The 26,556-nt window shown below is 33.8% G+C and overlaps 1 protein-coding gene across 2 annotated transcripts; it reads left to right on the forward strand.

Annotated features, from left to right (window-relative positions):
• The first annotated feature begins 408 nt into the window (after positions 1-408).
• On the forward strand, positions 409-22,434 carry si:dkey-9k7.3 (circularly permutated Ras protein 1). Of its 2 annotated transcripts, XM_023297836.3 has the most exons (19): positions 409-453; positions 4,613-4,665; positions 5,825-5,881; positions 7,025-7,141; positions 7,224-7,310; positions 8,325-8,410; positions 9,021-9,218; positions 10,437-10,481; positions 10,612-10,701; positions 11,794-11,945; positions 12,077-12,158; positions 13,204-13,328; positions 13,428-13,512; positions 14,589-14,695; positions 14,791-14,903; positions 16,521-16,632; positions 16,776-16,916; positions 18,038-18,140; positions 20,111-22,432. In XM_023297836.3, exons 2-19 carry the CDS (start codon positions 4,614-4,616, stop codon positions 20,255-20,257), a joined length of 1,899 nt encoding a protein of 632 aa, XP_023153604.2. In that variant the 5' UTR covers positions 409-453; position 4,613; the 3' UTR covers positions 20,258-22,432. The 2 variants fall into 2 exon arrangements, with proteins under 2 accessions (XP_023153604.2, XP_054863490.1); XM_055007515.1 differs by lacking the exon at positions 409-453 and having other exon boundaries at positions 4,535-4,665; positions 18,041-18,140; positions 20,111-22,434.
• The last annotated feature ends 4,122 nt before the right edge of the window (positions 22,435-26,556 follow it).

A 26,556-nucleotide genomic window follows, 5' to 3' on the forward strand; every position in this document is an offset into this window, starting at 1 on the left:
TTCCTTTTTAAATAAAGGTTTATATGTTTAAAACTGTCAGTATATTAAAACTACTATTATAAACTTCTATTGCTACATAAGCTGCTGTAACAATGTGAATTTCCCCTGGCATGGGGAGAAATAAAGGACTTATCTTATAAACTAATATTCATTTTGAACCTCTTCTCTCTACATTGTGTTTTTTGCATGTTAACGTCCAACAGATCTGACCTGCTGCTCCTCTAAAGACAGTTTAAAGTGATTTCTCTCTTTTTTTAAAGTAAAATCCGTCTATCTGAATCTGTTTCCGTTGGTTCTCCTCACTGCTTTCATTTCTGGTGAAGCAGCAGCTCTGCAGCTACTTCCTGACACCAAACCGCCGTCTGATCTGTGGAAACGCCCACACCTCCCCTCGTCACCGAGCTGCTGCTTCAAACGCTGCTTCCACAGCTGGCCTCACAGACGGAGATGAAGGTAAATCATTTCTACTTTAAAGATTATAAATCTGCTTTCACTGCCGCCGTCGTAGGCTGTCAGGAAGCTGCTCAGTGTTTATAATCAGCACCAAAGTGTTTCTGTTTGTTAGAGAAAGTAGAAAATAAACAGTTTATTATTAACGCTAGGATTCATTTTATGTTTTTAAAACCTGAATTATTCTCCAAGTTATTTCATCTCTCATGTTCACTCACAGATTCTATGCAGCTGAAAACATCCTGACAATAAATTAAAAGGCACAAGAACTTCCTTTGAGATGAATAAAGTTCTACGTTTTCCTAAATTTTAATTAACCTGTCAGAAAGGTGAACAAAGACAATAGTTAGATTAGTTAACAGGTGAACACGTGATACTAATACCACAGGTATATATATTCAGATTTTATTCATATTTCTGGACATTTTATTAATATTCTCTGACATGTTATTAATAATTATCCATATTTTATTAAAATTATTGGACATTTGATTAACAATTATTAATATTTTGGATATTTTGTTCATATTCTTTGGCTTTTCTTAATAATTATTCATATTTTATTCATATTTTTTGATGTTCTGTTAATATTCTGACATTTTATTAATAATTATTAATAGTTTGCACATTTTGTTAATATTCTCTTACATTTTATTAATAATTGTTAATATTTATTAATATTTTTGGAAATGTTAATATTGTTTAACATTTTATTAATAATTATTAATATTTATTCATATTTTTTGGAATATTTGTTAATATTGTGTAACATTTTATTAATAATTATGAAAGTTTTATTAATATTTTTGGACACTGTTGAAATTCTCTGACATTTTATTCATAATTATCCATATTTTAGAACATGTTAAAAGTTTCTGACAATTTATTCATAATTATTCATATTTTAGAACATTTTGTTAAAATTTTCTGACATTAATAATTATTCATATTTTATTCATATTTTTGGACATTCTGTTAATATTCTGACATTTTATTAAGAATTATTAATATTTTATTGATATTTTTGGAATTATTGTTAATATTCTCTAACATTTTATTAATAATTATTAATGTTTTATTAATATTTTTGGACATTTTGTTCAAACTCTGACATTTCATTAATAATTATTAATATTTTAGTACATTGTGTCAATATTCTCTAATATTTTATGAATAATTATTCATATTTTAATACATTTTGTTAATATTATCTAATATTTTATTAATAATTATTCATATTTTATTACTATTTTTTGACATTTTGTTCAAATTCTCTGACATTTTATTAATAATTATTAATATTTTATTCACATTTTTGGACATTTTGTTAATATTCACTGATATTTTCATAATCCCTTTAACATGATTTAAACTTTATTTTAACATTTTTTCCAACACTTTATGAATATTTCACACCAGAATCTGCTCTGGATTTAGATGCACCATCTGTAAAAACTCTGATCTTAAACCCTTTTCTTCATCAAACTCTGCTTGAGTCAACATTCTGTTTGTGTTTAACACCCTTTTCCCTTTTGTTTTGCACTTAGTGTCAAATAAATCATTAAAGGGCTCCTCAGATTGGTTTATAAGGTGTAGTAAAGTGTCCAAAATCCAGAAGTAGTTCATTTATAGTGATAGAAAACATCTCACATTTCAAACTGGGAAAAAAGCTTAATGTCAGAAATGTTTGAATAATCTTCCTGCACCTTAAGAAATTAATGAATAACTTCTCTGGCTGTAGTTTAGGTCAAAATGCCCATTTTCAGGTGAGAGTTAATGAGTAAAAAAGCAGATCAAGGCAGAATGGATGATGGTTAAACAGTCGTGAGTCTGTTTCTGGTAAATATATTAAATACAGATGAGGTTTTTATGCTCTTTGGCCACAAAAATCTAGACTCTGAGCTGTGGTTTGTGTTGGTTTATTAGCACTGTTCAACAGGAAGCACTGCTTTCACACTTTTACTCCTGAGTGGAAAAAATTATGTTTTAATGGGTTTTTATTGAGTCATTTACCATAAATCTACACATTTGAACAGTTTTATTTTTAGTAAATCCACTCAAAACAGCTATAAATTCAGAAGTTAACTATAAAAAGGCAGATCAAAACCATAAATAACATCCTCTAAGGTGAAAGGTTGACTTTTCTCAAGTCTTCACAGGTGTTCTATTATATTTTTAATTACAATTTCTTCTATTTTTAATCCAAATTCTTAAATATTTACAGTATTTCCTGTTATTCTGCAGATAATAATCTATAAACTTCCATGACTTGTTTGTATTTTAAAGCTGGAAATCATGATATTTTTGTCTTTTTGAATTTAAATTTCATTAAATTCCAGCAGGTAAATTAATTAAAACAGCTATATGCTGTATTTGAGGTACATACAGTAGGCAAACTGGTCTTTAACAGATTTTAAATTATTGTTTTCTTTTTTTCTGGGGTCCGATTTTCTGTGTTTTTATTAATTATTTTCATTTCAATTATGGTGCTCTGTAAAAAAAAAAGACCTTTAAACAATTTACTTTCATTTACAGATTTTCCCTGTTTTGTTTCAGTAAAATCACTTGAGTGAAAAGAGTAAAAACTTAGATGCTACTCAGTAAAAGTCACGCAGAGACTATAAATAATATCTACAAATATTTTTTTCCAGATATTTTATGGTAACTTTAGAACCATTTCTAAACTCAACAGGATTTTATCGTGGTAAATTAAACATTTTTTGTCTATTTTTATCATAATTTTGATAACTGTCTGTAGATCTGTAGACTTCCACTAAATGTCTGGTATTTAAAATTCATTGTTGTAAAAGTTTCGTTACAGTAATTTTTTACTAAATCACAATTAGTAAATTAAATAATAATTAACAAATAATAATAAATGAAGAAATGAAGAATAATTAATTAAACAATAGCTTTGATAACTTTTTGTTTTAAAAAACATATTTTTAGCTGATAAATTTACCATTTGTGAACATTTTTTACTGGTGTCAGAATTTGTAAATAATAACTATTATTATTATTATTATTATTATTATTATTATTATTATTATTATTATTATTATTATTATTATTATAAAATAATAATAATAATAATAATAATAATAATAATAATTATTATTATTATTATTATTATTATTATTATTATTATTATTATTATTATTATTATTATTATTATTATTATTAAAAATAATAATATAATACATTAGTAAATAATAATGAACAAGTTTGTAATAATGATAATAAATAAATAATTAGAATAGTAAGTAATTAAATAACAGCTCTATAATGCATTTGATGTAGTAACTTTTTGATTTAAAAGCTTATTTTTAGCTTATTAATTTATTATTTTTAAGCATTTTTTACTGATGTCAGAATTTGCTTATTAAATAACAATGAGTACATGAGTAAAGAAAAACAATCATAAAATAATAAAAACTAATAATACATAAGTAAATAATAAAAAATATTAATTACTTAATTAACTAATTAAACAGCTATATCATGTATTTAGTGTACATGTAGCACCTTTTTGATTTAAAAAATTATTTTTAGCTCATAAATGTACTGGTTTCAGAATTTGCTAAATAAATAACAATTAATAAATAACAATAATAAATAAAGTAAATAAATAATAATAAAAATAAACAGCTAAATTAGCAAATGAAATTAATACAATAAATAAATAATAACAAAGAAGTAAAAAATAATAACATTAATTAATTAATTAATTAATTAATTAATTAATTAAACAACAGTTGTATAATGTATTTGTATATAAAGTAATTTTTTGATTTAAAAAATATTTTTAGATCATAAATTTACTATTGTTAGGCATTTTTGAACAGATTTTTTCTTTTTTTAAATTTCTTTACAAATTTTTAAAAACCCAGATCAACGGTTGCCAGAGGCTCCACATATTATCGATATAGATAGATATTTCACTATTTACAGTTTTTCAGCCTCTACAAACTACTTTTATTACGTTTTGAGTCGGTTCTGGAGAATTGGTTGCTCTGAGGAGCTCAGAATGTTCCGGTTTCCATGGCAACCGGCTGTTTTTCAGTATAGATGTTTGAATAATCTGGTTAAATAGCAGCTGACTGTACAGAGGAGAGACAAACTGTGTGATTTCCAGTGTTTAATCTGAGGGTTTTGTTTTCAGGATGGATTTTGCCTGCAGTCATGTTGTCTATAACTGGAGATCAGATGGAGAAGGTGAGAACAGAAACTAAATTTCATCAAAACGTCCCATAATACTCATGTTAGATGTGAAACTGTGGGTAAATTTGTTTCTCACTACTGTAACTGTAATAACTAATACAGCTGTGTAGAGGTTTAATCTGTTCATATTGTTCTATTTTATGTTTTTATCCAGTTCAGTGACTTTTATTTATGTATTTTTAAGTGTTTGCTTCTTATTCTCCTTCGTGCCGATTTATTAACTGTAAATAACAGTTTTTTTTTAACCGTTTTTGAGTCTAATTGTTTTTAAAACGTACGGTTATTTTACAGATTTTTCCTGTTTTGTTAAAATTCAGATTGCATCCAGTGAAATCACAGGAAAAAAATCATTGATTTATAAAGTAACCATAAAAAACAGGCCAAAAATATGAATAAAGTCCACATTAAAAATGTATATTTTATAAATAACAATTTGTCTTTTTATAACATCAAACATCAGCTGAAATGAAGTACATATATCTATATCTATATATAGATATAGATATCATATTATTTTATAATTATTTTTTACTTACTTTTATTGTAAAAATATGTCCATATTAAAAGATATATTTACTAAAATTTGAATTATTTTAGATGTTTGTTGTTATTTAAAATTATGTATATTAAAGATTGAATTAAATCTTAATTTATTTAATTAAATGAAAATTTTATTTAATTTAAAATTTAATTTGAATTTAACTGTGATTAAATTTCATTATTTTACAGATTATCCCGTTTTGGTAAAATTTTTAGATAATATTTTGTAAAATCACAGAAAAAATTATTAATTTACATTTACAAAACTGTAGAAAAACTGTTTACATATATTTGTACACATGGTAATTCATTCTTGTACACTTCTTGACAATAAAATAATTTTTTTGTGCTTGAATCAGCCGAAAATATATATTTTTGACAGACATGTGCTGTTATTTTATGGTATTTTATTTTGAAGGAACCTGCTCAGTATTATATCTATGTATCTACCTATCTACCTATCTATCTGTCTGTCTGTCTATCTACCTGTCTATCTATCATCTATCTATCTATCTATCTATCTATCTATCTGCATCATTAAACTGACATTAGGTTCCACAGTTCATATCTGATGGTTTCCGTGTGATGACGGAGGTGTTTTTCCGTCTCTCAGGTGTTTCTCTGGACGTTCCCGACTACCACAACACTCCGACTGTTAAAGTGGAGGAAGGTGAGTCTGAGCCTCTAAAGGTCGAGAAGGTTTCTGGAGTGTTGTTGATGTTTTTCTGTTTCTGAAGGTTTCTATCGTGTTGTTGTTCTTGCGTCTCTGAGGGTTCGTTACGCTCTCAGGAGTATCAGACAAAACAACAGGAAAGCACGTTAACGCCTCAGTGTGTCTGTGTGGGCAGAAGATGTTCAGATAGCAGCTCTAGGGGGGAAAATCCGCTCAGAGAAACGCTGTAGCATCGATTATTAACACCAGAACTCAGCCCTGTTAGATATCTACACTTATCTACGTGTTTTATAGCCTCATCATGTGTTTCTGTGTCACCACAGAAACATGTTCTGAGTGGATAAAACGCAACACGAGAGATCAGCTTTGAGCTTTAAATGTGTGGTTGCCGTGACGACACCTAGATGCTAACAAACAGTGTTCAGTCTGTTTACATTTTACAGCTATTTTACGCCTCGTTTTTGTCGTTTTGTGTCTCGCTTTTGTCATTTTGGGTCTGGTTTTGTTGTTTGATGTGTCTCAGAGACAGCTTTGTCTTATTTCTGGTCATTTTTAGTTTCCTTTCTGAGACTCTGTGTCTCGTTTGTCTTATTTTATGTAATATTTGTCAAAAAAAAACTTGAAACATGTTCAGATTTAGTAAAAACTATCCAAAATTACTCAAAATTTATCAAAAATGGGTGAAAAAAAATTGTCAAAAAATTACTTAAATGAGTAATTATTGGCCTTTGAAAATGGAAAAAAGCACAAAATCTTCAAACTTGGTTGGTATTATATTCCTAGAAAGTTCCTGTTAGTGTATATCTATGGATGGATCCATATTTCTACTAAAACCCAGTCTTTGGTTCACATTTCACTAACTGTTGAGGCTCCAACATCAGTAGAATCTGATGTGTTAAAGCTTGACCAGACAAGGTTCCAGTTTTTAGATGTTTAGACTAAATGTTGATGTGGACTCATTGGTAGGAAACAAAACCTGGTCTTTATAGAGGTCTAGATGTTCATAGAGGTCTAGATGTTGGAATTATCTGTGTAGAAGTCCCATTTCAGATGTAATTTAAGGCTCAGATTGGTAGTATTTTACCTGTCCTGATGTTCTCCAGGTGTTCTAACATGTCTTGTGCTTCCTGGTGTCTTCAGCTCCTCCTCCGCTGCCTCCTCGTCGGCTGAGGAAACCTCGACCTTCCTCCATGACGTTCCTTCCTCCTGCGGACAGTCGAGGTCCAGTCGTTATCCCTCCTCCGGTTCCTCCTCGCTGTGGGTTCAGTTTTTCTGTTCTCTTTGAGTGTTATTTTAACCGATATTTACCGTTTTCCTCACGTCTCCGTCGTTCCATCAGTCGACAGGCCGGAAGGAGAAAACAGGACCAAAGCCAACGTGAACGTCGTCTCGCTCAGCGTTGGAAGACTGGTGAACATCAGCCGAGGTCAGAGGACACAAACCCACCGGTCACTGATTAGACTGGAAAAATAAATTGAATAACTATCTGTGACTGCGAGGGTGCCAGAAAAAACATATTAAAAAATGGAAAACTAAATAACAGTAAATATCTCTAAAATAATAATATTATTAGTTGATTTAAATACAGTAAAACAGTGTAATTTTACAGTCAAATGTTGTAAAAGAACAAATAATATTTAATTAATGTTGACATTATTTTTAATACTAACCGTTTTTTCTTTTTTTTAAATTCAACATATAAATGAATAAATATTTTTCTGTGACTTTTACCAGATAATATTTGTAATTTAAAAAACAGGAAAACTGTAAAAATCACACTATTTTTGGAGATTTAAATACAGTAAAAACTATCAAACTGTGTTATTTCCAAGTCAAATGTTGTAGAAAAAAATTAAAATAAAAAGTGATTATCATTTGTAAAAATGCAGATTTTTGATGTGGATGTTATGTACAGTTTTTGACAGTTTTTATTTATTATTATTTTTAGTGATATTAATAATTTTACAGCGCTTCTATCTTTGTTGGTTTTTTTTTTTTTTTACCAGATATTATCTGTGATTTAACAACAGTTAAAGAAATTATTTATCATTTACATCGTTTTTCAATTCCTAATATATATAATTAATTTTCATGTAATTTAATTTCATTTATTTTACAGCAAACGTTAAAAAAAAATCATATTTCTGGTTTGATTTACATACTGTGAAAAAAAACCCGAGATATTATCTGTAATTTAACAAAATATGTCAAATTTTTTAAAAAAAAGATTTAAAATATTTTAATTCTTAATGTACATAATTTTTCTTTCAAACAACGGTAAAATAACTATATTTTTAGTGGATTTAAATGCTGTAAATGGTGGAATTTTATGGTCAAACTGATACAAACTAATCCATTTTAAAAACCAGATATTATCTGTAATTTAAGCCCATAATTCAGTTAAAAACATAAATTTTTGTTGTTTTTCTCCTCTATCCAGAGTCGGGGCTGGAGAGTTTCCAGAGCCCGGTGGTTTGTGGGAAATGTAGTGCCGCCCTGTCGTGTCTGAGCTCCGTGCGGAACAACGTGAGTTAACTCTCAAATTGACCCATTGTAAAGTTTGAAAATATGGGGAAAAAATATTTTCACAGTAAAAATTTCCACATTTTCAACATTTTTGGGAAAGTTTTGAGTGTTTTTTGGTGGGGAAAAAAGATGCTTTTAAAAAAAAAAAGTTCAACCAGAAATCCAGTGACATTCGCTGGATTTTGATTTTGATTTTTATGTGAATGTTCTTAAAGACAATATTAGACATTTTGCTGATATATATGGAATCACTTTAGATATTTTTAGGATCTTTTTTGAAGATTTTTATTAATTTTTTCAAAGTATTTACTTTTTTTATTTATAAAGTGTTTATTTCTTGCCAAATTTGGGGATTTTTAAAAAAAAAATTTAACTTTTAAGGGAAACTTTTAAGGAATTTTTTGAATTTTCTTCCTGAAGATTTTGCAATTTTTTATAAATTTAGGGAAATTTTTTGGGTGAATTTTTTGATTTTTTTTTCAGAGAAAGGAACGCGTTTTTTTGGTGCCCATAAATGTAAACAACAGGAGGGTTGACTTTTATTCTTCTACCTGAGTTTGTTTTACCTGAGAAAGGACCACAGCCAGGTAAACTCTCTGGTTCTGTCCAGGTGTGGCTCTGTGAGTTCTGTGGAAGTGAGAACGTCGTGGACGAAGGTGTGAGTCAGGTGTGCGTGGGTCAGCGTGCCGGCGTTCGCAGCGATGACATTTACCTGCCGCAGCAGAGTGAAGACGACTACCAGAACCTGGAGGACACGCTGGTGGTCTTCTGTGTGGACATCTCAGGCAGCATGAGCATCACCACGGAGGTAAAGAACTAGAAGACAAAAGACTACATCAGTGTTGAAAAGTTCAGATAATTCAGTTACGTTTTAAAGAACTCCAGGTGAAGAAAAATGAAGTCTCATTAAGTTACCTCCACTTTAATTTCGTTTTAAGTCAACTAATGACAGAAATCTGTCAAAATGAAACACAATTTTGGATTTTATTTATTTATTTTTTAAAATTTATTTATTATCCCTCATTAATCCCACGAGGGGAGATTCTGATTTTCGCATCTCTCCCCAGTTGGGGGAGTCAGAGCGAGGGGTCAGCCGCGGTACAGCGCCCCCTGGAGCAGGAAGGGTTAAGGGCCTTGCTCAAGGACCCAACAGTGAACCTCTGACCTTCTGATCAGTAGTCCAGAGACTTAACCGTTGCGCCACCACTGCCCATCATTGTGTACAAGTTTTGAGTTATTTTAGAAAAATTTCAAATCATTTTGGACAAATTTAGTAATTTCGGATGAGCTTATGAAGTCCAAACAAGTCCATCAACTTGAATTTAGTTTTAAATCAACTAACCTGGGAATTTTTAGAGATTATCTAAGGCTTTCACTGTACATTTTGAAGAGATTTCTTTAATTTATAACGTACATTTTTTGGGGGGGGGGGCAAAATTACAACTGGAATCTTAGAATATAATGGATTTTTTTTACATAAATTTATGGTTTTAATGTCAGAAATTATCCAAGGCTTTTGTAAAAAAAAAAAATCTAAATATTGCAAAATTAGATTTTTTTTTTTTTTACAAAAGCCTTGGATAATTTCTGACATTAAAACCATAAATTTATGAGAAAAAAATCCATTATATTCTAAGATTCCAGTTGTAATTTTGCCAAAAAAAAATGTACGTTATAATTTTTTTTTTGTAATTTTAGAAATTTAATCTTAAAAAATAATCGGGAGTTTTTTTCTCCTAAATTTATGGCTTCAATGTCAGAAATTATCCAAGGCTTTTATTGTACATTTTGAAGTTATTTAAACTTTAACTTTTTTTTTTGTCAATTTACGACTTCAAATCTCAGAAACTTTGAGTTTTTTTAGGCGTACTGCCCATAGCTTTGTAATTGGTTTTACTCTACAATGGTTGGAATAATGTGTTGTACATGTTTTGACTTTAAACTAATTAACAATCTCCACCAGACTGACTTTTACCACCGTAATAATCTCAGCGTGTCCATAAAATGATCTCTTTCTGATGTTCAGGTCGCTTCAGGCTTCGGTTCTCCAACGTACGTGTCCAGACTGGAGGTGAGACGCTCATTTCATGTTGAAAATCTTTCTTTTATACTCTCTGCATTGACTGTAATACCTATATACAGGACATGAGGCGTGATTACACTTGATATTTCATAATAATAACTGTGTTTTGTGTCCTCAGGGCATCCAGGACGCCCTGCAGAAGGCGCTGTCCTCCATGTTACAGGAGTCGCCTCGCAGGAGAGTCGCTCTGGTGACGTTTACTGACGAGGTTCGGATAAAAACATTTAGTGAATCATTTAAATGCAGCTTATCACTGGTTTGTGCGTCATTTAGTTCACTATATTTTATTTGACTCATACTACAGACTCCATAGATCAGTGTTTCCTAATTAAATACGGATCAACAGGTTGTTAAAGCAAATAAAATCAACCAAATGTATCGCAAAGTTCTCAAAGAAAATTTAAGGTTTTTTAATCGTACATTTTTAACTTTAATCTCAGAGAATATTCAAGGTTTTTTTTTTCCTCATTGATGTATTATTTGTATTTTGGAGAATATTTAAAAAATGTTTCATTGTGAATTAAGTATTTTTTTTTCAGGTAAATTTCAGACTTTAATCTTGAAGAATTATCTTTTTTTTCTAATTTCTTTTCAGTTTACTGTCAAAGTTTTTTTTATAGTAAATTCAAGTCTTTAATCTCAGAGAATGTCTGAGTATTTTTCCGGTAAATTTCAAACTTTAATCTCCAAGAATTATCACATTCTTTTTTTCTATTATTTTTTTTTACTGTATTCTTAAGATTTTTTTCATATTTCTGTTTTTTTCAAAGAATACGTGAGTTTTTTTCATGAATTAAAGAGTTTGTTTTTATTCTTAGAGAATATTCACCTTTTTTATTTTATCCTCAGAGAATATTGGATTTTTTTCAGAGTAAATTCAAGACTTTAATGTGATTTTTTTCCAACTATAATCTCAGAAAATATTCAGGTTTATTTCTCAGAATTTTTTTAATAGATTTTTTTCAGAGTAAATTCCAGACTTTACTGTGATCTTTTTTCCAACTATAATCCCAGAGAACATCCTTTTTTTCTTGTAAATTGAGCTAAATACTTAATTTTCCTATATACATACATATATATATATATATATATATATATATATATATATATATATATATATATATATATATATATATATATATATATTTTTTTTTTTTTTTTTATATATTTTATATACAAATAAAATGAGCATTTAAATTAATCTTATTTTAGTTTAGTGAGCTTCACCAGCAGGGTGTTTTAGATCCTGCTCTATGATTGTTCCTCTAAAAACCTTACCGTGGTGCCGCTTGTTGTCCAGGTGGTGATCTACGGTGACGGTACCAGAACTCCTCTGACCCTCAGAGCCTGGGCTCTGTTCGATGAAAATCACATCTGGCAGCAGAGTTCAGCCTTCAGCGTTCCTCACTGCATCGCTGAGACACATCTGCAGCTGAAGCAGAGGATCAAGGAGTGAGTGGAGTTCTAAACGTCACGTTAAATCCTCTATGCTTTATTCACTGATGTGTTTCTGTGTCTGCAGCCTCAGGGAACACGTTAAATCCTCTTTATGCTTTATTTATTTCTGTATTTCTGTGTTGCAGCCTCAGGGAACACGGAGCCACGGCTCTCGGTCCTGCTGCTTTAGCCTCTGTTGCCGTGGCGTCCAGGTATCCAGGGTCAAAGGTGAGGACGAGTCAGACTAGATAAGAAGACTAGTTGTCCATTTGTCTATCGCTTTGTAACTTTTTTGTCCAATTTTTTATCTTTTTTGTTTTGTTTTGTGTCGTTTGTCTCATTTTTTATCATTTTGTGTCTCGGTTTTGGAATATTTTGTCTTTTTTTGTCTGACTTTTGTTGCTTGTTTCATGTTTTTGTCACTTTATGTTTCATTTTTGTCGTGTCGCGTTTCCTTTTTGTCTCGCTTGTGTTTTGTCTATTTATTTTATTTTTTTCTTGCTTTTGTCATTTTTGTCGTTTCTCAATTTTTTTGTCACTTTGCAACTTTTTTGTCAAATTTTTTGTTGTTTCGTGTCTCATTCTTGTAATATTTTGTCTTGTCTTTTTTTTCTTTTTTAGTCTGATTTTTGTTGTCTCGTGTTTTTCTCGTTTTGTGTCTCGTTTTGCGTCTCATTTTTGTGACATTTTGTCTTGTTTTTGTTGTTTTTTGTCTTTTTTAAAGTAAAATCCTCTCTGGTTCAGTTCCAGATGACTAAATGTTGTGTTCCTTTGTCGACACTGATGTGGAAGTTGTAATGTGGAAATGATAAACTGAGGCTGAATGTTGCTGAAACTGAATTTATTTTTCTTGAGAAGTTTCATGTTGTTCATAATGTTTTGTAAAAGATAATTCCTTAACCTAACCCTAACCCTGCTCTCCTTTTTATTCTGTTCTATTTCCTGCTGCTGTTACATTGTAAATTTCCCCGCTGTGGGATCAATAAAGGTTTAATCTATCTATCTATCTATCTTAAATGTGAACATTTTTGCACTAAAACAAAGGAATCTTTAGGAGTTGTGGTTATTTATAGGTTATTATGCTGTGGTTTTACTGGTCCAATCCACTGGAGATTAGACTGGACTGGATGTCGCCCCTGAACTAGAATGAGTTTGACAGCCCTGGACTAAAGTGTCCTAACTATGATGTAAATTGTGTATTTGTGTTGACACCAACTGGAGTCCTGTCGGTTGTTTTGTCTGGTCAAACTGAGCCCACCTTCCTGTCCTGCAGGTAGTTCTGTGTACCGACGGTCAAGCCAACATCGGACTGGGAGCCATGGACCAGAGTCGCTCTCAGCCGTCATCCGATGCTCCAGACTTCTACGGACAGGTGGCTCAGCGGGCCGTGGACAGCGGGTCAGGATCCAAACCCATGAACCATGGACTGAACGTCTGCTTCACTGTAAAACAATCAGAAAATACAATAAAACTGTTCTCTTTCTGCTCCTGTTTCAGAGTCATCATATCAGTGATGACGTTTGAAGGGACCGACTGTCGGCTGGCAGATATCGGCCGACTGGCCGACGCTACCGGAGGACAGGTGAGGAAACGTTCATGTTCTGAATTACTGGACAAATAAAGGCATTTCTGACAGGTGGTTGAATTATGACAGAACAACTTTAACCCTCCTGTTGTCCTCATTTACAGGAACCAAAAAATATTATTTCCTTGTCTGAAAAAAATCCAAAAATTCACCAAAAAAATTCCCCAAATTTCTCAAAATTTGCAAAACCTTCAGGAAGAAAATTCTAATAATTCCTTAAAAGTTTCCCTTAGAAGTTTTATTTTTAAAAAAATCCCCCAAATTTGGCAAGAAAATTCTCCTAAATATTTTCAAAAAATTCCCCAATTTCTGAAAATTTGCAAAACCTTCAAGAAGAAAATTCCAATAATTCCTGAAAAATTTTCTAAAAAAAAATAAATAAATTGGGAAGAGAATACTAGTAAATATTTTCAAAAAATGAGTAAAAATCCTAAAATATCTGAAGTGATTCCATATATATCAGTAAAACTTCTAATATTTTCTTTAAACACATGCACACAAAAATCAACCAAAATCCAGCAAAATTTTGGGATTTTGGATGGGTTTTGGTTGATTTTTATGTAAGGTTATGTAAGGTTATGTAAGGTTTTTATGTATGGTTGATTTTTATGTAAGAAACATTTTTAACATTTTTTTTTCCACCAAAAAATGTTCAAAAATTTCCCAAAAATGTTGAAAATGTGAACATCAGAAGTTTCACTTTGAAAACACATATTTTTTGCCCACATTTTCAAACTTTAAAACGGGTCAGTTTTGACCCGCAGGACGACACGAGGGTTAACAAAAGTAGTTGGCTGCATAAATGACTCCACCTTGGGTTAAAAATCAAACACGATGAACTAAAACAACACAAGTCAGCTGGAACTAAAGAGACTACAGTTGTTCAGTCACAGTGAAGACTTAAACTTGGTCTAAAAAACTCTACAAAAAGAGTCTGACAGATCCTGAAGGATCTCCCGTTTGATTTACATCGCAGCTCCTGGATGTCAACATGAACCCGAGTTAACAGGAATAATGGATTTAATCCATACACAGGCTTTAAATCAGCTTCCTTAACTCCTGCTCCCGTACAGGTGAACATCGTCAGCATCGGTACCATAGCAACAGAGATCCAGTCAGCCTCTGCGGACAATGTCCTTGCAACAGGCGCCACGGTAACGCTGATGGGTCCCGATGGAGTGTGAGTGAACGGAAACTTTTCAGCTGGTTTTGTTAGTAAAATTGAAGAGCCTTCCTTCCGTGGTTTTTAACTCCCCTCCCTGTGTGTCTCTGCAGATATTTTCCATTTATAGAAGAAAACGACCACAAAGTGGTGAAAGAGATCGGTAACGTCACCAGAGGGACGGAGATCACCTTCCAGTTCGCTGTGAAACCAGATTTTGTGGACGGTGAGGCGACGATTACTGTCCGTAAAAAGTTCACACCTATTATTGTTTTACCTTCATACTGTCAATATTTCCAGAGTTTCAGACCCTTGAAGTCCATAGAGGTGGGTCCAAATGAACACTGATCTGAAATGATGGAAAAAGTCCATTTTTAATGAAGTTCTGAGGCTCAGAAATGATGGAAAAAGTCCATATACTAGTCCAATACAACTCAAAAATCCCTTAAAATGACTCAAACTTGTCCAAAATGACTAAAAAATTATTTTAAATGACACAAAAATTGTTTAAAATGACTCAAACTTGTCTAAAATAACTCAAAAATTGCTTAAAATGACTCAAACTTGTCTAACATGACTCAAAAATGTTTTTAAAATCATTCAAACCTGTCTAGAATGACTCAAAAATTCTTTAAAATGGCCTAAAAATCATTTACAATGACTCAAACTTATCAAAAATGACTAAAAAAGTTGCTTAATATGACTCAAACTTTTCTAAAATGACTCAAACTTTGTCTAAAATTTGACCAACTGAAGTTCTGAGGCTCAGAAATGATGGAAAAAGTCCAGTAAAAATTGACTTTTTCCATCATTTCTGAGCCTCAGAACTTCATCAGTCCAGCAGATAGACACATGATATTTAGGAGGAAAAACAAATCTGAGTTCTGGTAAAAACTGACACCAGATCAGTTTAAATACATCCAGGTGTCACAGTGTAAAGAATAAATCTGGCTGTAAATGTATATTAATTATACAGCATTTGTCTGTAAAATTACACCGTTTCACCATATTTAAACCAGCTAAAAATACAATTATTTCACAGACCTTTGCAGTCATTTCCATAATTTTATGCACATGTTGAATAACACAGTATTGTAGCGTTCTTAATGTTTTGAGGTTTTTTAGTATTGCTGCCAGATCTTCAGGGTTTTGGTTTATTCTACAGATTTTTTTAAAGAAATCGAGAAGCAAAGATTCCAGTAAAGATGTGTTAAAACTTCCTGGTTACATTAAAGATAAACAAAACAAAAATACAAACTTTTTATGTTATTATGCAACTGTAGAAATTCAAATTATGAGATTCAGATTTAAATATACGGACTTGTTATGAGCAGATTTGGTTGATTTGATTTAGAACGAGCCTATTTAGTCGGCCACTTCTTTTAAATCACATCTTAAAACCCACTTTTATAGACGTGCTTTTATGTGAGGTTTACTTTTAGGTCTATTTAGTGTTTTATTCTGTATTATGTCCTGTTTATTTTAGATGTTCTCTTGGGTTTTATTTGACTTTTAGCTGCCTGGTTCTTTGGTGTGATGTCGTCTCTCTATTGCTACAATTCTTTTTTTTTTACTTTTAATTTGAACCCTCAATCTTGTTCTTTAATTTTCAAACTGCCTAGCTCCCTTGTTTGAGTTGTGTGCTAATCTAGCTAATTATTCATTTGATTTATTATCATTTTTACTATTTATTTGTAATTGACTGCTCTGACTTTTCTCTGTGTTGCATGGTTTAACTGTCAAAGCTCTTTGTGAACGCTGTTCTTAAGGCTGCTATAGAAATAAAGCTATTATTATTATTATTTAAAGATGCTGGTTGATACATCAGTGCTTGTTTTTCCAGCGTTTCTGCAGAAGAACACGATTCCGTTCCAGCTGCAGCTGAGCTTCAAGACCAGAGACCAGCAGAGAGTCACTCGGATCATCACCGAGCAGCGACCGGTGACCAGCAGCAAGTAAAAAAAAAAAAAAAAAACACATTCTGAACCAGAACCTCAGTCGTATTCTGTCACTGGGCTGCAGATTTTACTATCTAACGTCAGGACGCTGCTGTTTCGGTGTTCAGAGACACTAAACGCATCTTTCTCTGTCCCCTCAGTCGGGTTCTGATTGGTCGGCTCAACACGGCGGTCCTCGGCGTTCACTGCGCTCAGCTCTCTGCCTTTCTAACCATGGAGGGTCGAGTGGAGGAGGCTCAGAGGCAGCTGAAGGCCCAACAACACCTGCTCAGTCTCATCAGGTACGAGATAAAAACTCTCATTTGTTGATTCAGGGAAAACTTTGAAGGTGCAAACACCACTTCATCAACTTAACACTGTGTAATTTAACTTTTAGTTGATTTAAAACTACATGTAAATTGATGTACCTTGACAAAATTGGCTTGATAAAAGAACTTTTCTTGACGATCTTAATTAAAAATATCTTTGATTGTCGAGGAAATGCTCGTTCCTGTAACTCAGTGTAGATTATTTGTTATTCTGTTGATGAGTTTTTGCTATCTTGGTGATGTTTACTGTCTTTTTGTGTTTTATGTATCTTTATTTTAAGGTTTATGAAGAAAAACTATTCATATATTCTTACTGTATTATATTGTCACATTTTAGCTGTTTATGCAGTTGCTGCTGTCTGCCTGTGGAGGGCAGTAGTGTTCATTTAGTTTTAAACAAAAAGGCATTTTTTTTTCAAATTTTTGTCCATTTCTTCTCGTTACCATTTTAACCAGTCAACTGTACAGTTTGTAAACAATCTTTACAAAGAGTTAAAATAATAAAAATCCAGTTTTTTCATCTTTACACACACAATCAACAGCAAAGACTTAAATACAACAGACTTATTTTTTCTGTTGATTAATTGATGACCTCGCTGTGCCTCTTTTCTGTTTATTGGCAGCAGACTGGAGATAATTACCAGCTGTGTATCTTAAAAACACTAAAATAATACAACAAAAATTGTGTTGAAATTTGCTGCGTTTGGATGGAAACCAGACAGACAATGGTTTTCTGTGTTAATTCACGTGTCGATTATTTTCTGGATCAATTAATTAGTCAGAAAATGGTGAAAACGTGGATCAGAGTTTCCTCAAATGTCTTGCTTTGTCCAAAGATATTAAGTTTATAGTTGTAAGGGAGGAAAGAAACCAGAGAATATTCACATTTAACAAGCTGAAATCAGAGAATTCTGTCTTTTTTTCCCCTTAAAATCTACTCAAAGTGATTAATCACCGACTAGAATAGTTGGAGGTAATTTAATAGTTGATAAATAATAATTTATTGGTTCCAGCTCAAAATCCAAACCATCACGTTGGATGTCAAGGTAAAGTCAGAATTAGCTGCTAAACTTGTCGTTCTCTCTGCATCACAGCAGATTGAGGCCAATCAGAAAGGAGGAGAGTATCTATGGCAACTGGATGGACACCATGACGACCATCTGTGATGACATCAAGCCGGATACGCCTGTAGCTGGGGTGAGTTTCATGGGACTTTTTGCATTTTCTAAGCTCTACTTAGAACCTTCTTAACATTCAACAGTGCAAAATGCAATTTCTTGCAACTTTTCAGCGAGTAAAGACTTGGATCGGGAGTGTATCTCCATAGGGGTACAGAGGAACATTTCCAGCAACCATCACTCCTGTGTTCTAATGCTACATTGTGTTAGCTAATGGTGTTGAAAGGCTCAATGATGATTAGAAAACCCTTGTACAGTTATGTTAGCACATGAATAAAAGCGTGAGTTTCATGGAAAACATGGAATTGTCTGGATGACCCCAAACTTTTAAACGGTAGTGTAGATTTTTAGTGTGTTTTTACTATATTTTTAGAACATTTTTACTGTATTTTACTGTATTTTGCTATATTTTTATTGTATTTTCACTATCTTTTTATATATTTGACTATGTTTACTGTATTTTTTACTGTATTTTTACAATATTTTTACTGTATTTTAAATATATTTTACTGTATTTTCACTATATTTTCAACTGTATTTTACAGTATTTTGACAGTATTTTTAATATATTTTACTATATTTTACTCTGAACTTTTATTACATTTTTACTGTTTTTTTAATATATTTTACTATATTTTAACTGTATTTTTAGTGTATTTTTACTATATTTTTATTGTATTTCAATATATTTTAACTGTATTTTTTACATATTTTTAGTGTATTTTTTACTATATTGTCACTGTATTTTTTACTGTATTTTTCCTATATTTTTACTGTATTTATTTTCTACTGCATTTCACTGTATTTTTACTGTATTTGTAATATATTTTACTAAAGTTTTATATTTTTACTGTATTTTTTCGATACTTTTTATTATATTTTTACTATATTTTATTATACTACCAGTCAAAAGTTTGGGGTCACTTTGGGGTCCTTATTTTTCGTGCTGAAAGTCTAATTGATGATTAGAAAACCCTTTTGCAGTTATGTTAGCACATGAATAAAAATGTGAGTTTTCATGGAAAACATGGAATTGTCTGTAGTGTAGACAATATTCAGGACAACATATTCTTCTACATACATCTAACTTTGAGCCTCGTACTGCTAGAAACTAGGGCTGGGCGATAAATCGATTTTATCGATTAATTCGAGTTTGTACTTAATGTCGATTTGTTTTCATGAAAATCGATTTTCTCATCAACATCCGCCACCAACGCCTTCCCGCTGGGCTCCCGTAGTTCAGAGTGCGGACCCTCCGCGCTTGATACACAAACAACATGGCGGCGAGCGGTGCAGATCTAAAGGCACGTGTCCACTAGATGCGATTTTCCCTCACGGCAACGCACACATCTGAAAATGGCACGGACGGCGGTCACGAGCGGTCCACAACATGGTCACATGACAGCGTCGCTACATGGTGACGTCACCGAGCTTTCAGCTGGACAGGCAGACAAGTCGGATAAACACAGCGGCTCGGCCACAAACTTTCCCTTTTATTTCAAAAAACACGTCAGCGAAAAGTATTTCTGAAAGCATTTGAAGCGAGAAATAATCTGCAGCAGCTGAATCTGTCCTTGTTTTAGGTCACTGACGTCAAGTTTAGAAGTTTGAGGACAGTTTCACGATGTGTGGAATCTCCGCACGCCGCAGGCAATTTGCATAAAGTAGAAGTCAGTCTACTTTATGCAAATAAGCTGCAGCCCTCTCCAGGTAAACACACCGGATCACAGCTGGAAATGCACTGCAACCGGACCAGCATGCCACATGCAGCGCATTTCCAGCTGCGATCCGGTGTGTTTACCCGGAGAGGGCTGCAGCTCATTTGCATAGAGTAGACTGGACTCCTGCATGCAGAGATTAGGTAGGGGGCAAAAAAAAAAAAAAAATCGGATAAATCGTGAATCTGGATTTTTTGTGAAAAAATCTGAGATTTTTTTTTTAGGCCATATCGCCCAGCCCTACTAGAAACTGATTTTTGTCCCATTTCAGAGTCTCTCCGATGAAGCAGCGAAGGTCGTTTACCAGATGAGGAGAGCCAGCAGCATCAGCATCAACAACAACTACTTCTGGAGAAACACAGCGGAGTTCCAGCAGAGAGCTACGAGGGAAAAGGAGGCCCCGACGGAAGAAAAATGAAAAAATAAAAAGTCACGGAACTGATAAAAGTGGCATTTTTCACCATTAATCTGCCTGTAATGAAGCAGCTACAGCTCTGGGTTTCTTGGTCTCTACAAGCTCTACTAAAGTGGAGAAAAAATAAGACAAGAACAAGTAAATGAGACATGAATGGACCTTTTTGCACAAATCTGAGTCACATGATGAAGCGTAAACATGAACCAATCACTCCGTTGTTGTATTTAATGCATCAGACATGGACCACTGCAGGTTTTATCACTGATCCGGATTAAAATGGATCAATTATCTATCAGTGAACTGATGAAACGTGTCTGTACTGCACCAGATTTCTGTTTTAAAGAAACTGTTGTTCAGACAGAGAAGAGGTTGTTTGTGTTTATTGTTAAATAGTTTTGGGTTTTTTTTAACTGAAGTTGACACCAGAAGAATAAATATTTAATGCTGTAACTTTTAATTTGGCTCACAAAAGCAAAACAAACGGATCCCGATGCTTCTTTAAAGACGTTTAAGGTCTTCTTATTACCCAGATTTAGCTGATTCTTTACCTACAGTAACTTCATTTAATGGACCAAAGAATTGGGTCAATTTGGACAAATTTGGTTGAGGGAAAACTTCAAATAATTTTTCAATATGTACATTTTCTTGAAGACTCCTCTTCACTAGAGTCATTTTAGAGAATTTTTTGATCATTTTGGACACATTTTTAGTCATTTTAGAAATGTGCTTTGTCATTCTGGACAAGAACTGAATCATTTTTGAGATGTTTTTGTCATGTTTGATAAATTTTCAGTAATTCTGGACAAATCTGGACAAAAGTTTAGTCAGTTTGGACAAGTTTGTGTCATTCTGGACAAATGTGATTGAGGGAAAACATAATTTTCCAATATGTGCATTTTCTTGAAGACTCCTCTTCACTCGAATCATTTTAGAGATGCTTTTGTCATTTTGGACAAATTTATAGTCATTTTATAAGAAGTTTTTATCATGTTAGACAAATTTTCAAAAAATTCAAAAGTTGTCCTAAATGAAAAAAAAATTACAAAATTAATAAAAAAAAGTAATCCAAATGATTTAAATGTGTCAAAATAGTTCATAAAATGTCCAAAATATTTTGAAAAACTACAATATTGTGTGTGATTTAAGCTAAAATATCTCCGTGAGTTGATTTTAAACTAAATTCAAGAGAAGATAATTTAATAAAAATGCCTTGATAACATAATGTTTCTGTCTTACTATGCCTGGACAATTTCAGACATAAAAGGTTGGTTATTAAAATCTCTTCTTGTTCTTTAAGATGTTCAAAATGACAAAATTTGTCCAGAATAACTCAAACTGTGCAAAATGACATAAAGAAAAGTCCAAAGTGGATGAAGATTTGTCAAAAATTACACAAAAATTGTCAGAAAAGGTCCAAAATTGTGTTTTTTAAACTCACATTTCTGTATCAATTGATTTAAAACTAACATCCAGTCAACAGTTGTAGTAAATGACTTAAAAAATTTACAAAATGACAAAAAAGTTAACCCAAAATCATCTAAATGTGTCCAAATGATTCATAAATTGTCCAAAAATAATTTGAAAAAACAACAATATTGTGTGTAATTTAAGCTAAAATGTCTGTGTTAGTTGATTTTAAACTAAATTCAAGTGAAGACAATTTAATAAAAATGCATTTTTGTCTTACCATGTCTGGAAAGTCTAAAGTGGCTGAAGATTTTTGAGAAATGACTCAAAAATTGTCAGAAAATGTCCACAATTGTTTTTTTTTTTCAAACTCTGAGACAAAAGGAGACAAAGGAGTATTTTCAATGCAGAACTTCTAGCCAGTGACCCAGAAAGATTTCTTTTTTAAGTCGTGCATACGCTTTGTCCCTGCAGGCTGTGTTGTAGTTAATGAAGCTCGTATATCTCGTAAATGTGGTGTTTGAGCTCAGGAACTTCTGGAGAACGTGACGTGATGACCCACAAACATTCACTATGAAGACATGCAGAGATGCAGGCTGTCACTGAGGATTGTGTTTGTAGTTAGAACTCACCTATATTTTGTCACATGCTGCGTGATTCATGCCAAAATCAACAAAGTTTGAAATCTAGTTCAGCATCAGAAAGAACCACTGAAGCTGCAAAAACCACCAATGAGCCGCTGTGACATGAGTATAAATTCAGTTTTTGATGAATGCTGTCAATAAAATAATATATAAAAAATAAAAATAATTTACAGATATTTACGATTACTGAAAAGAAAAAATTTGTATATTAATATCAATTATTTTCAAATCCGACATTAGCAATTTTTAACAGTTAGCTGGCATAATCTAGATGTCTTGGAAAATGAAGAATTAGAATAAGTTAATTTAAATGCTGTATTTTTAAAAAAAACAGACCAAAACTGCAAATACTGTTCACGTCTGCCAATGTCTTTGTTAAACACTGCAAGAAAAACATTTATCCTGTAAAAATATCACCCAACCAACTACCCAGCCAACCAACCGCCCACCCACCCAGCCACTCACCCAACTACCCAACCACCTAACCGATCACCCTACTAACCAACCAACCAACCACCTAACCAACCAACCAACCACCTAACCAACCAACCAACCACCCAACTAACCAACCAACCAACCAACCAACCACCCAACCGATCACCCTACTAACCAACCAACCAACCACCCAACTAACCAACCAACCAACCACCCAACCGATCACCCTACTAACCAACCAACCAACCACCCAACCGATCACCCTACTAACCAACCAACCAACCACCCAACTAACCAACCAACCAACCACCCAACCGATCACCCTACTAACCAACCAACCAACCACCCTACTAACCAACCAACCAACCAACTACCCAACCAACCAACCACCCACCCAACTACCCAGCCAACCAACCGCCCACCCATCCAACCACTCACCCAACTACCCAACCACCCAACTGATCACCCTACTAACCAACCACCCGACTAACCAACCAACCACCCACCCAATTACCCAACCAACAACCAACCAACCACCTAACCGACCACCCACCCAACTATCCAACTAACCAACCAACCCCCCAACCAACTAACCACCAGCAACTTTTGCTAATATAGAGCAACTTCAATTCATGTATACTATTTTACTAAAACAGGGAAAACTGTGACATAACAACAAACTGTTTTAAAAAAAATCCAATAAAAGTGTTAAAAACTGTTTAATTTTTATCTATTTAAAGTGATAATGTCAGTGTGTCTGCTGCCCCTGAGTGGTCAGATTGTGTTACTGCAGATTTCAGTAAAGAGTGTCATTAAATCAGGACATTCTGTTCTGTTCTCCGTTCTGTTCCATTAACACCTTGATGAGAAAACAGGTTCATTGTTGGCAGCAGCAGCTCCATTATCAGTCAAGAGGCGACTGAGGAATGTAGAAAAATCCCTGATGGTAGCGCTGATCTGCAGATAGTTCGCTGTTTACAGCCACGGAAATTTACTTCCAGTTAAAGAAGATGCTGTGAAAGAGGCAGACAGATCTAACTAGGAACTCAAACCTGCAATAAAGTACTTCTATGAGGTGTTTTTCTTCTTGAATGTTACTTTTTTAAATGATAGAGGGAGTTTTTACACTTAAAAACACGACAGTCTCTCTCTCTCTCTCTCTCTCTCTCTCTCTCTCTCTCTCTCTCTCTCTCTCTCTCTCTATATATATATATATATATATATATATATATATATATATAATTTTTTAAATAATACAATGTCAGAGGGATAAGTTTTTCAAATCTAAGACACAAACACGTGAACCGATTCATTAAAAATAAATTTTCCATGACACAAGTCTGAAAAATGTGAGATTTTCTGATAAAATGAGGGTGCAACGAGTTTGACTCAGCCGTATTTGTCAACAAATGATAAAAATCAAATTAACTTTGTGGTTTTGTCACACAAAAACAAATCAAGTTGACGGAAATTACACGTTGATTCGTCTTGAGTTTGTTTACTGGATGAGGAAATGATGCTGCTTCACGTGCTGACCCATTTAAACCGACACTACAGGACAAACGTTTGGAAGTAAGATCAGGTTTGGACAAAAAAGGATCATAGTTTCATGGGCAGACTAAATAAACGTGACTATTTTACACCACCTGTCCAAAAAAACAACCAAAAAAAAACACCTGGGCTTAACTGAGCAAATAGGTCAGAGTCTTCCATTGGATAACTACTGCAGTGATGAAACACCTTCTTTAACCCTAGCTGATGCAGTGAGGAGCTTCTCATTTCTAAACTAAGACATATAAGAAGGAAGACATATCCTGTGGTCATGGAAAGGATGTTAATCTGTCTCAGAAGGGTCAAATTATTGGCCTGCATCAAGCAAAGAAAACAACTAAGGAGATGAAACTACTAAAATCAGGTTAAGAACCGTCCAACGCATCATTAAAACCTGAAGGATGGTGGAGAACCATCATCTTCAGGAGCAAACTCTTAGATGATCGTAGGAAATCACCAGTAGAACTCATGGCTGTTTAATAATAATAATAATAATAATAATAAATTTTATTTATAAAGCGCTTTTCCAAAAACTCAAAGACGCTGTACATAAAATACAATAAGATAAAACAAAACTGTTAATTAAAATCAATAGATAGTAAAACAAGTTCAAGATAAAATACAGAATCACTTAAGGAAAGCAGATCTAAAAAGGTGAGTCTTTAAAAGGGATTTAAATGTGGTGAGGTTGGTGCAGTCACGGAGGGCATGGGGGAGTGAGTTCCAGAGTGTGGGGGCGGCAATGGCGAAGGCTCTGTCCCCCCAATGTCGCCGGCTGGTCCTGTGCGGGATGGAAAGGAGGTTTGTGTGGGAGGAGCGGAGATTCCTGGGGGGGGTGTAGGGGAGGAGCAAATCGGTAAGGTAAGAGGGGGCAAGATTATGGATGGACTTGAAGGTGAGGAGAAGCAGTTTGTACTGGATGCGGTGTGAAATGGGGAGCCAATGGAGGTTCTGCAGGACGGGGGTGATATGGTCGTGAGAACAGGTTCGGGTGAGGAGTCGGGCAGCAGAGTTTTGAATGAGTTGAAGTTTATTGAGAACTTTGGAGGTGGAGCCGAAGAGAATGCTATTGCAGTAGTCAAGGCGGGAAGTGACGAAGGCATGAATGAGGGTTTCAGCGGCTGAGAAGGAGAGGAAGGGGCGGAGACGGGCGATGTTGCGGAGATGGAAATAGGCAGTTTTGGTGATCTGATTAATGTGGGGTTCAAAAGTGAGGTTGCTGTCAAATATCACACCGAGGTTGCGGATGTGAGCAGAAGGAGATAGGGTGGTGTTATCAATGGTAATGGGGGGGTGGGGAAATGGTGTGAGTGATTTAGGTCCAATAAAGATGAGATCAGTCTTGTCGCAGTTTAGCAGGAGAAAATTTTTCCTCATCCAGGATTTAATGTCGGCCAAGCAGCTGGAGAGAGAGGGGAGGGTGGTGGTGGCGGTGGTGTTGGTGGAGATGTAGAGTTGGATATCGTCGGCGTAGCAATGGAAGTGTAGGTTGTGGCGGCGGATGATGTTGCCGAGGGGGAGGAGGTACAGGATAAAGAGGAGGGGGCCAAGGACTGATCCTTGAGGGACACCATGGGACAGGTGAATAGTGAAAGGAAGAACATTTCCACATGAAGGGAACTCAAAGGATCGGGACTAAACAGCTGAGTAGCTCTAAGAAAACCACTGATCAGTGAAGCTGATCAGAAAAAAAGGCTTCAGTTTTCTAGGTAACATAAAGATTGGACTCTGGAGCAATGAAAGAAGGTCATGTGGTCTGATGAGTCCAGATTTACCCTGTTCCAGAGGGATGGCGGCAGTAGTTTAGGTCTGGTTTTGGTCCTGGTTTAAGACCTTTTTAGGACTGGTTTCAGACTGTACTCTGACTGGTTCTAAACATTTTTTTGGACTGGTTTAGGTTTGATTTTGGTTTTAGACCATTTAAGGACTGGTTTAGGACTGGTTTTACAATGTCTTGGACATTTTAAGAGAAGTTTAGGTTTGATTTTGGTCCAGGTTTAAGACTTTTTGAGGACTGGTTCCAGACTGTCTTAGGCAGGTCTTGGACTTTTTTAACCCCAAGAACACCAAACCTACCACCAGGCATGGTGGTAGATGTGGTTTAAATGGACACATTCTACGGTGCAGTGATTTCTGATCATCAAATGCTGCATTTCTGACAATGCCATATGGGGGAATGAGCAGCCTTGGAGAAGGACTGCGCTCTCTGAGTGCTTTACTTGTTAAGATAGCATCTCAGACAAAGCCGCCATCTGCCAATGCCAC

Source organism: Amphiprion ocellaris, chromosome 23, assembly GCF_022539595.1.
Source record: "Amphiprion ocellaris isolate individual 3 ecotype Okinawa chromosome 23, ASM2253959v1, whole genome shotgun sequence".
Taxonomy (NCBI): domain Eukaryota; kingdom Metazoa; phylum Chordata; class Actinopteri; family Pomacentridae; genus Amphiprion; species Amphiprion ocellaris.

What these genes read in the sequence shown, in the direction of transcription:
- si:dkey-9k7.3 (XM_023297836.3), top strand. Translation starts at nt 4,614, where the DNA reads ATGGATTTTGCCTGCAGTCATGTTGTCTATAACTGGAGATCAGATGGA. An exon ending in TCCTCCGGTTCCTCCTCGCT is followed by an intron (nt 7,142 to 7,223) that starts GTGGGTTCAGTT and finishes TCGTTCCATCAG; the next exon opens with TCGACAGGCCGGAAGGAGAA. An exon ending in ACTGGTGAACATCAGCCGAG is followed by an intron (nt 7,311 to 8,324) that starts GTCAGAGGACAC and finishes TCCTCTATCCAG; the next exon opens with AGTCGGGGCTGGAGAGTTTC.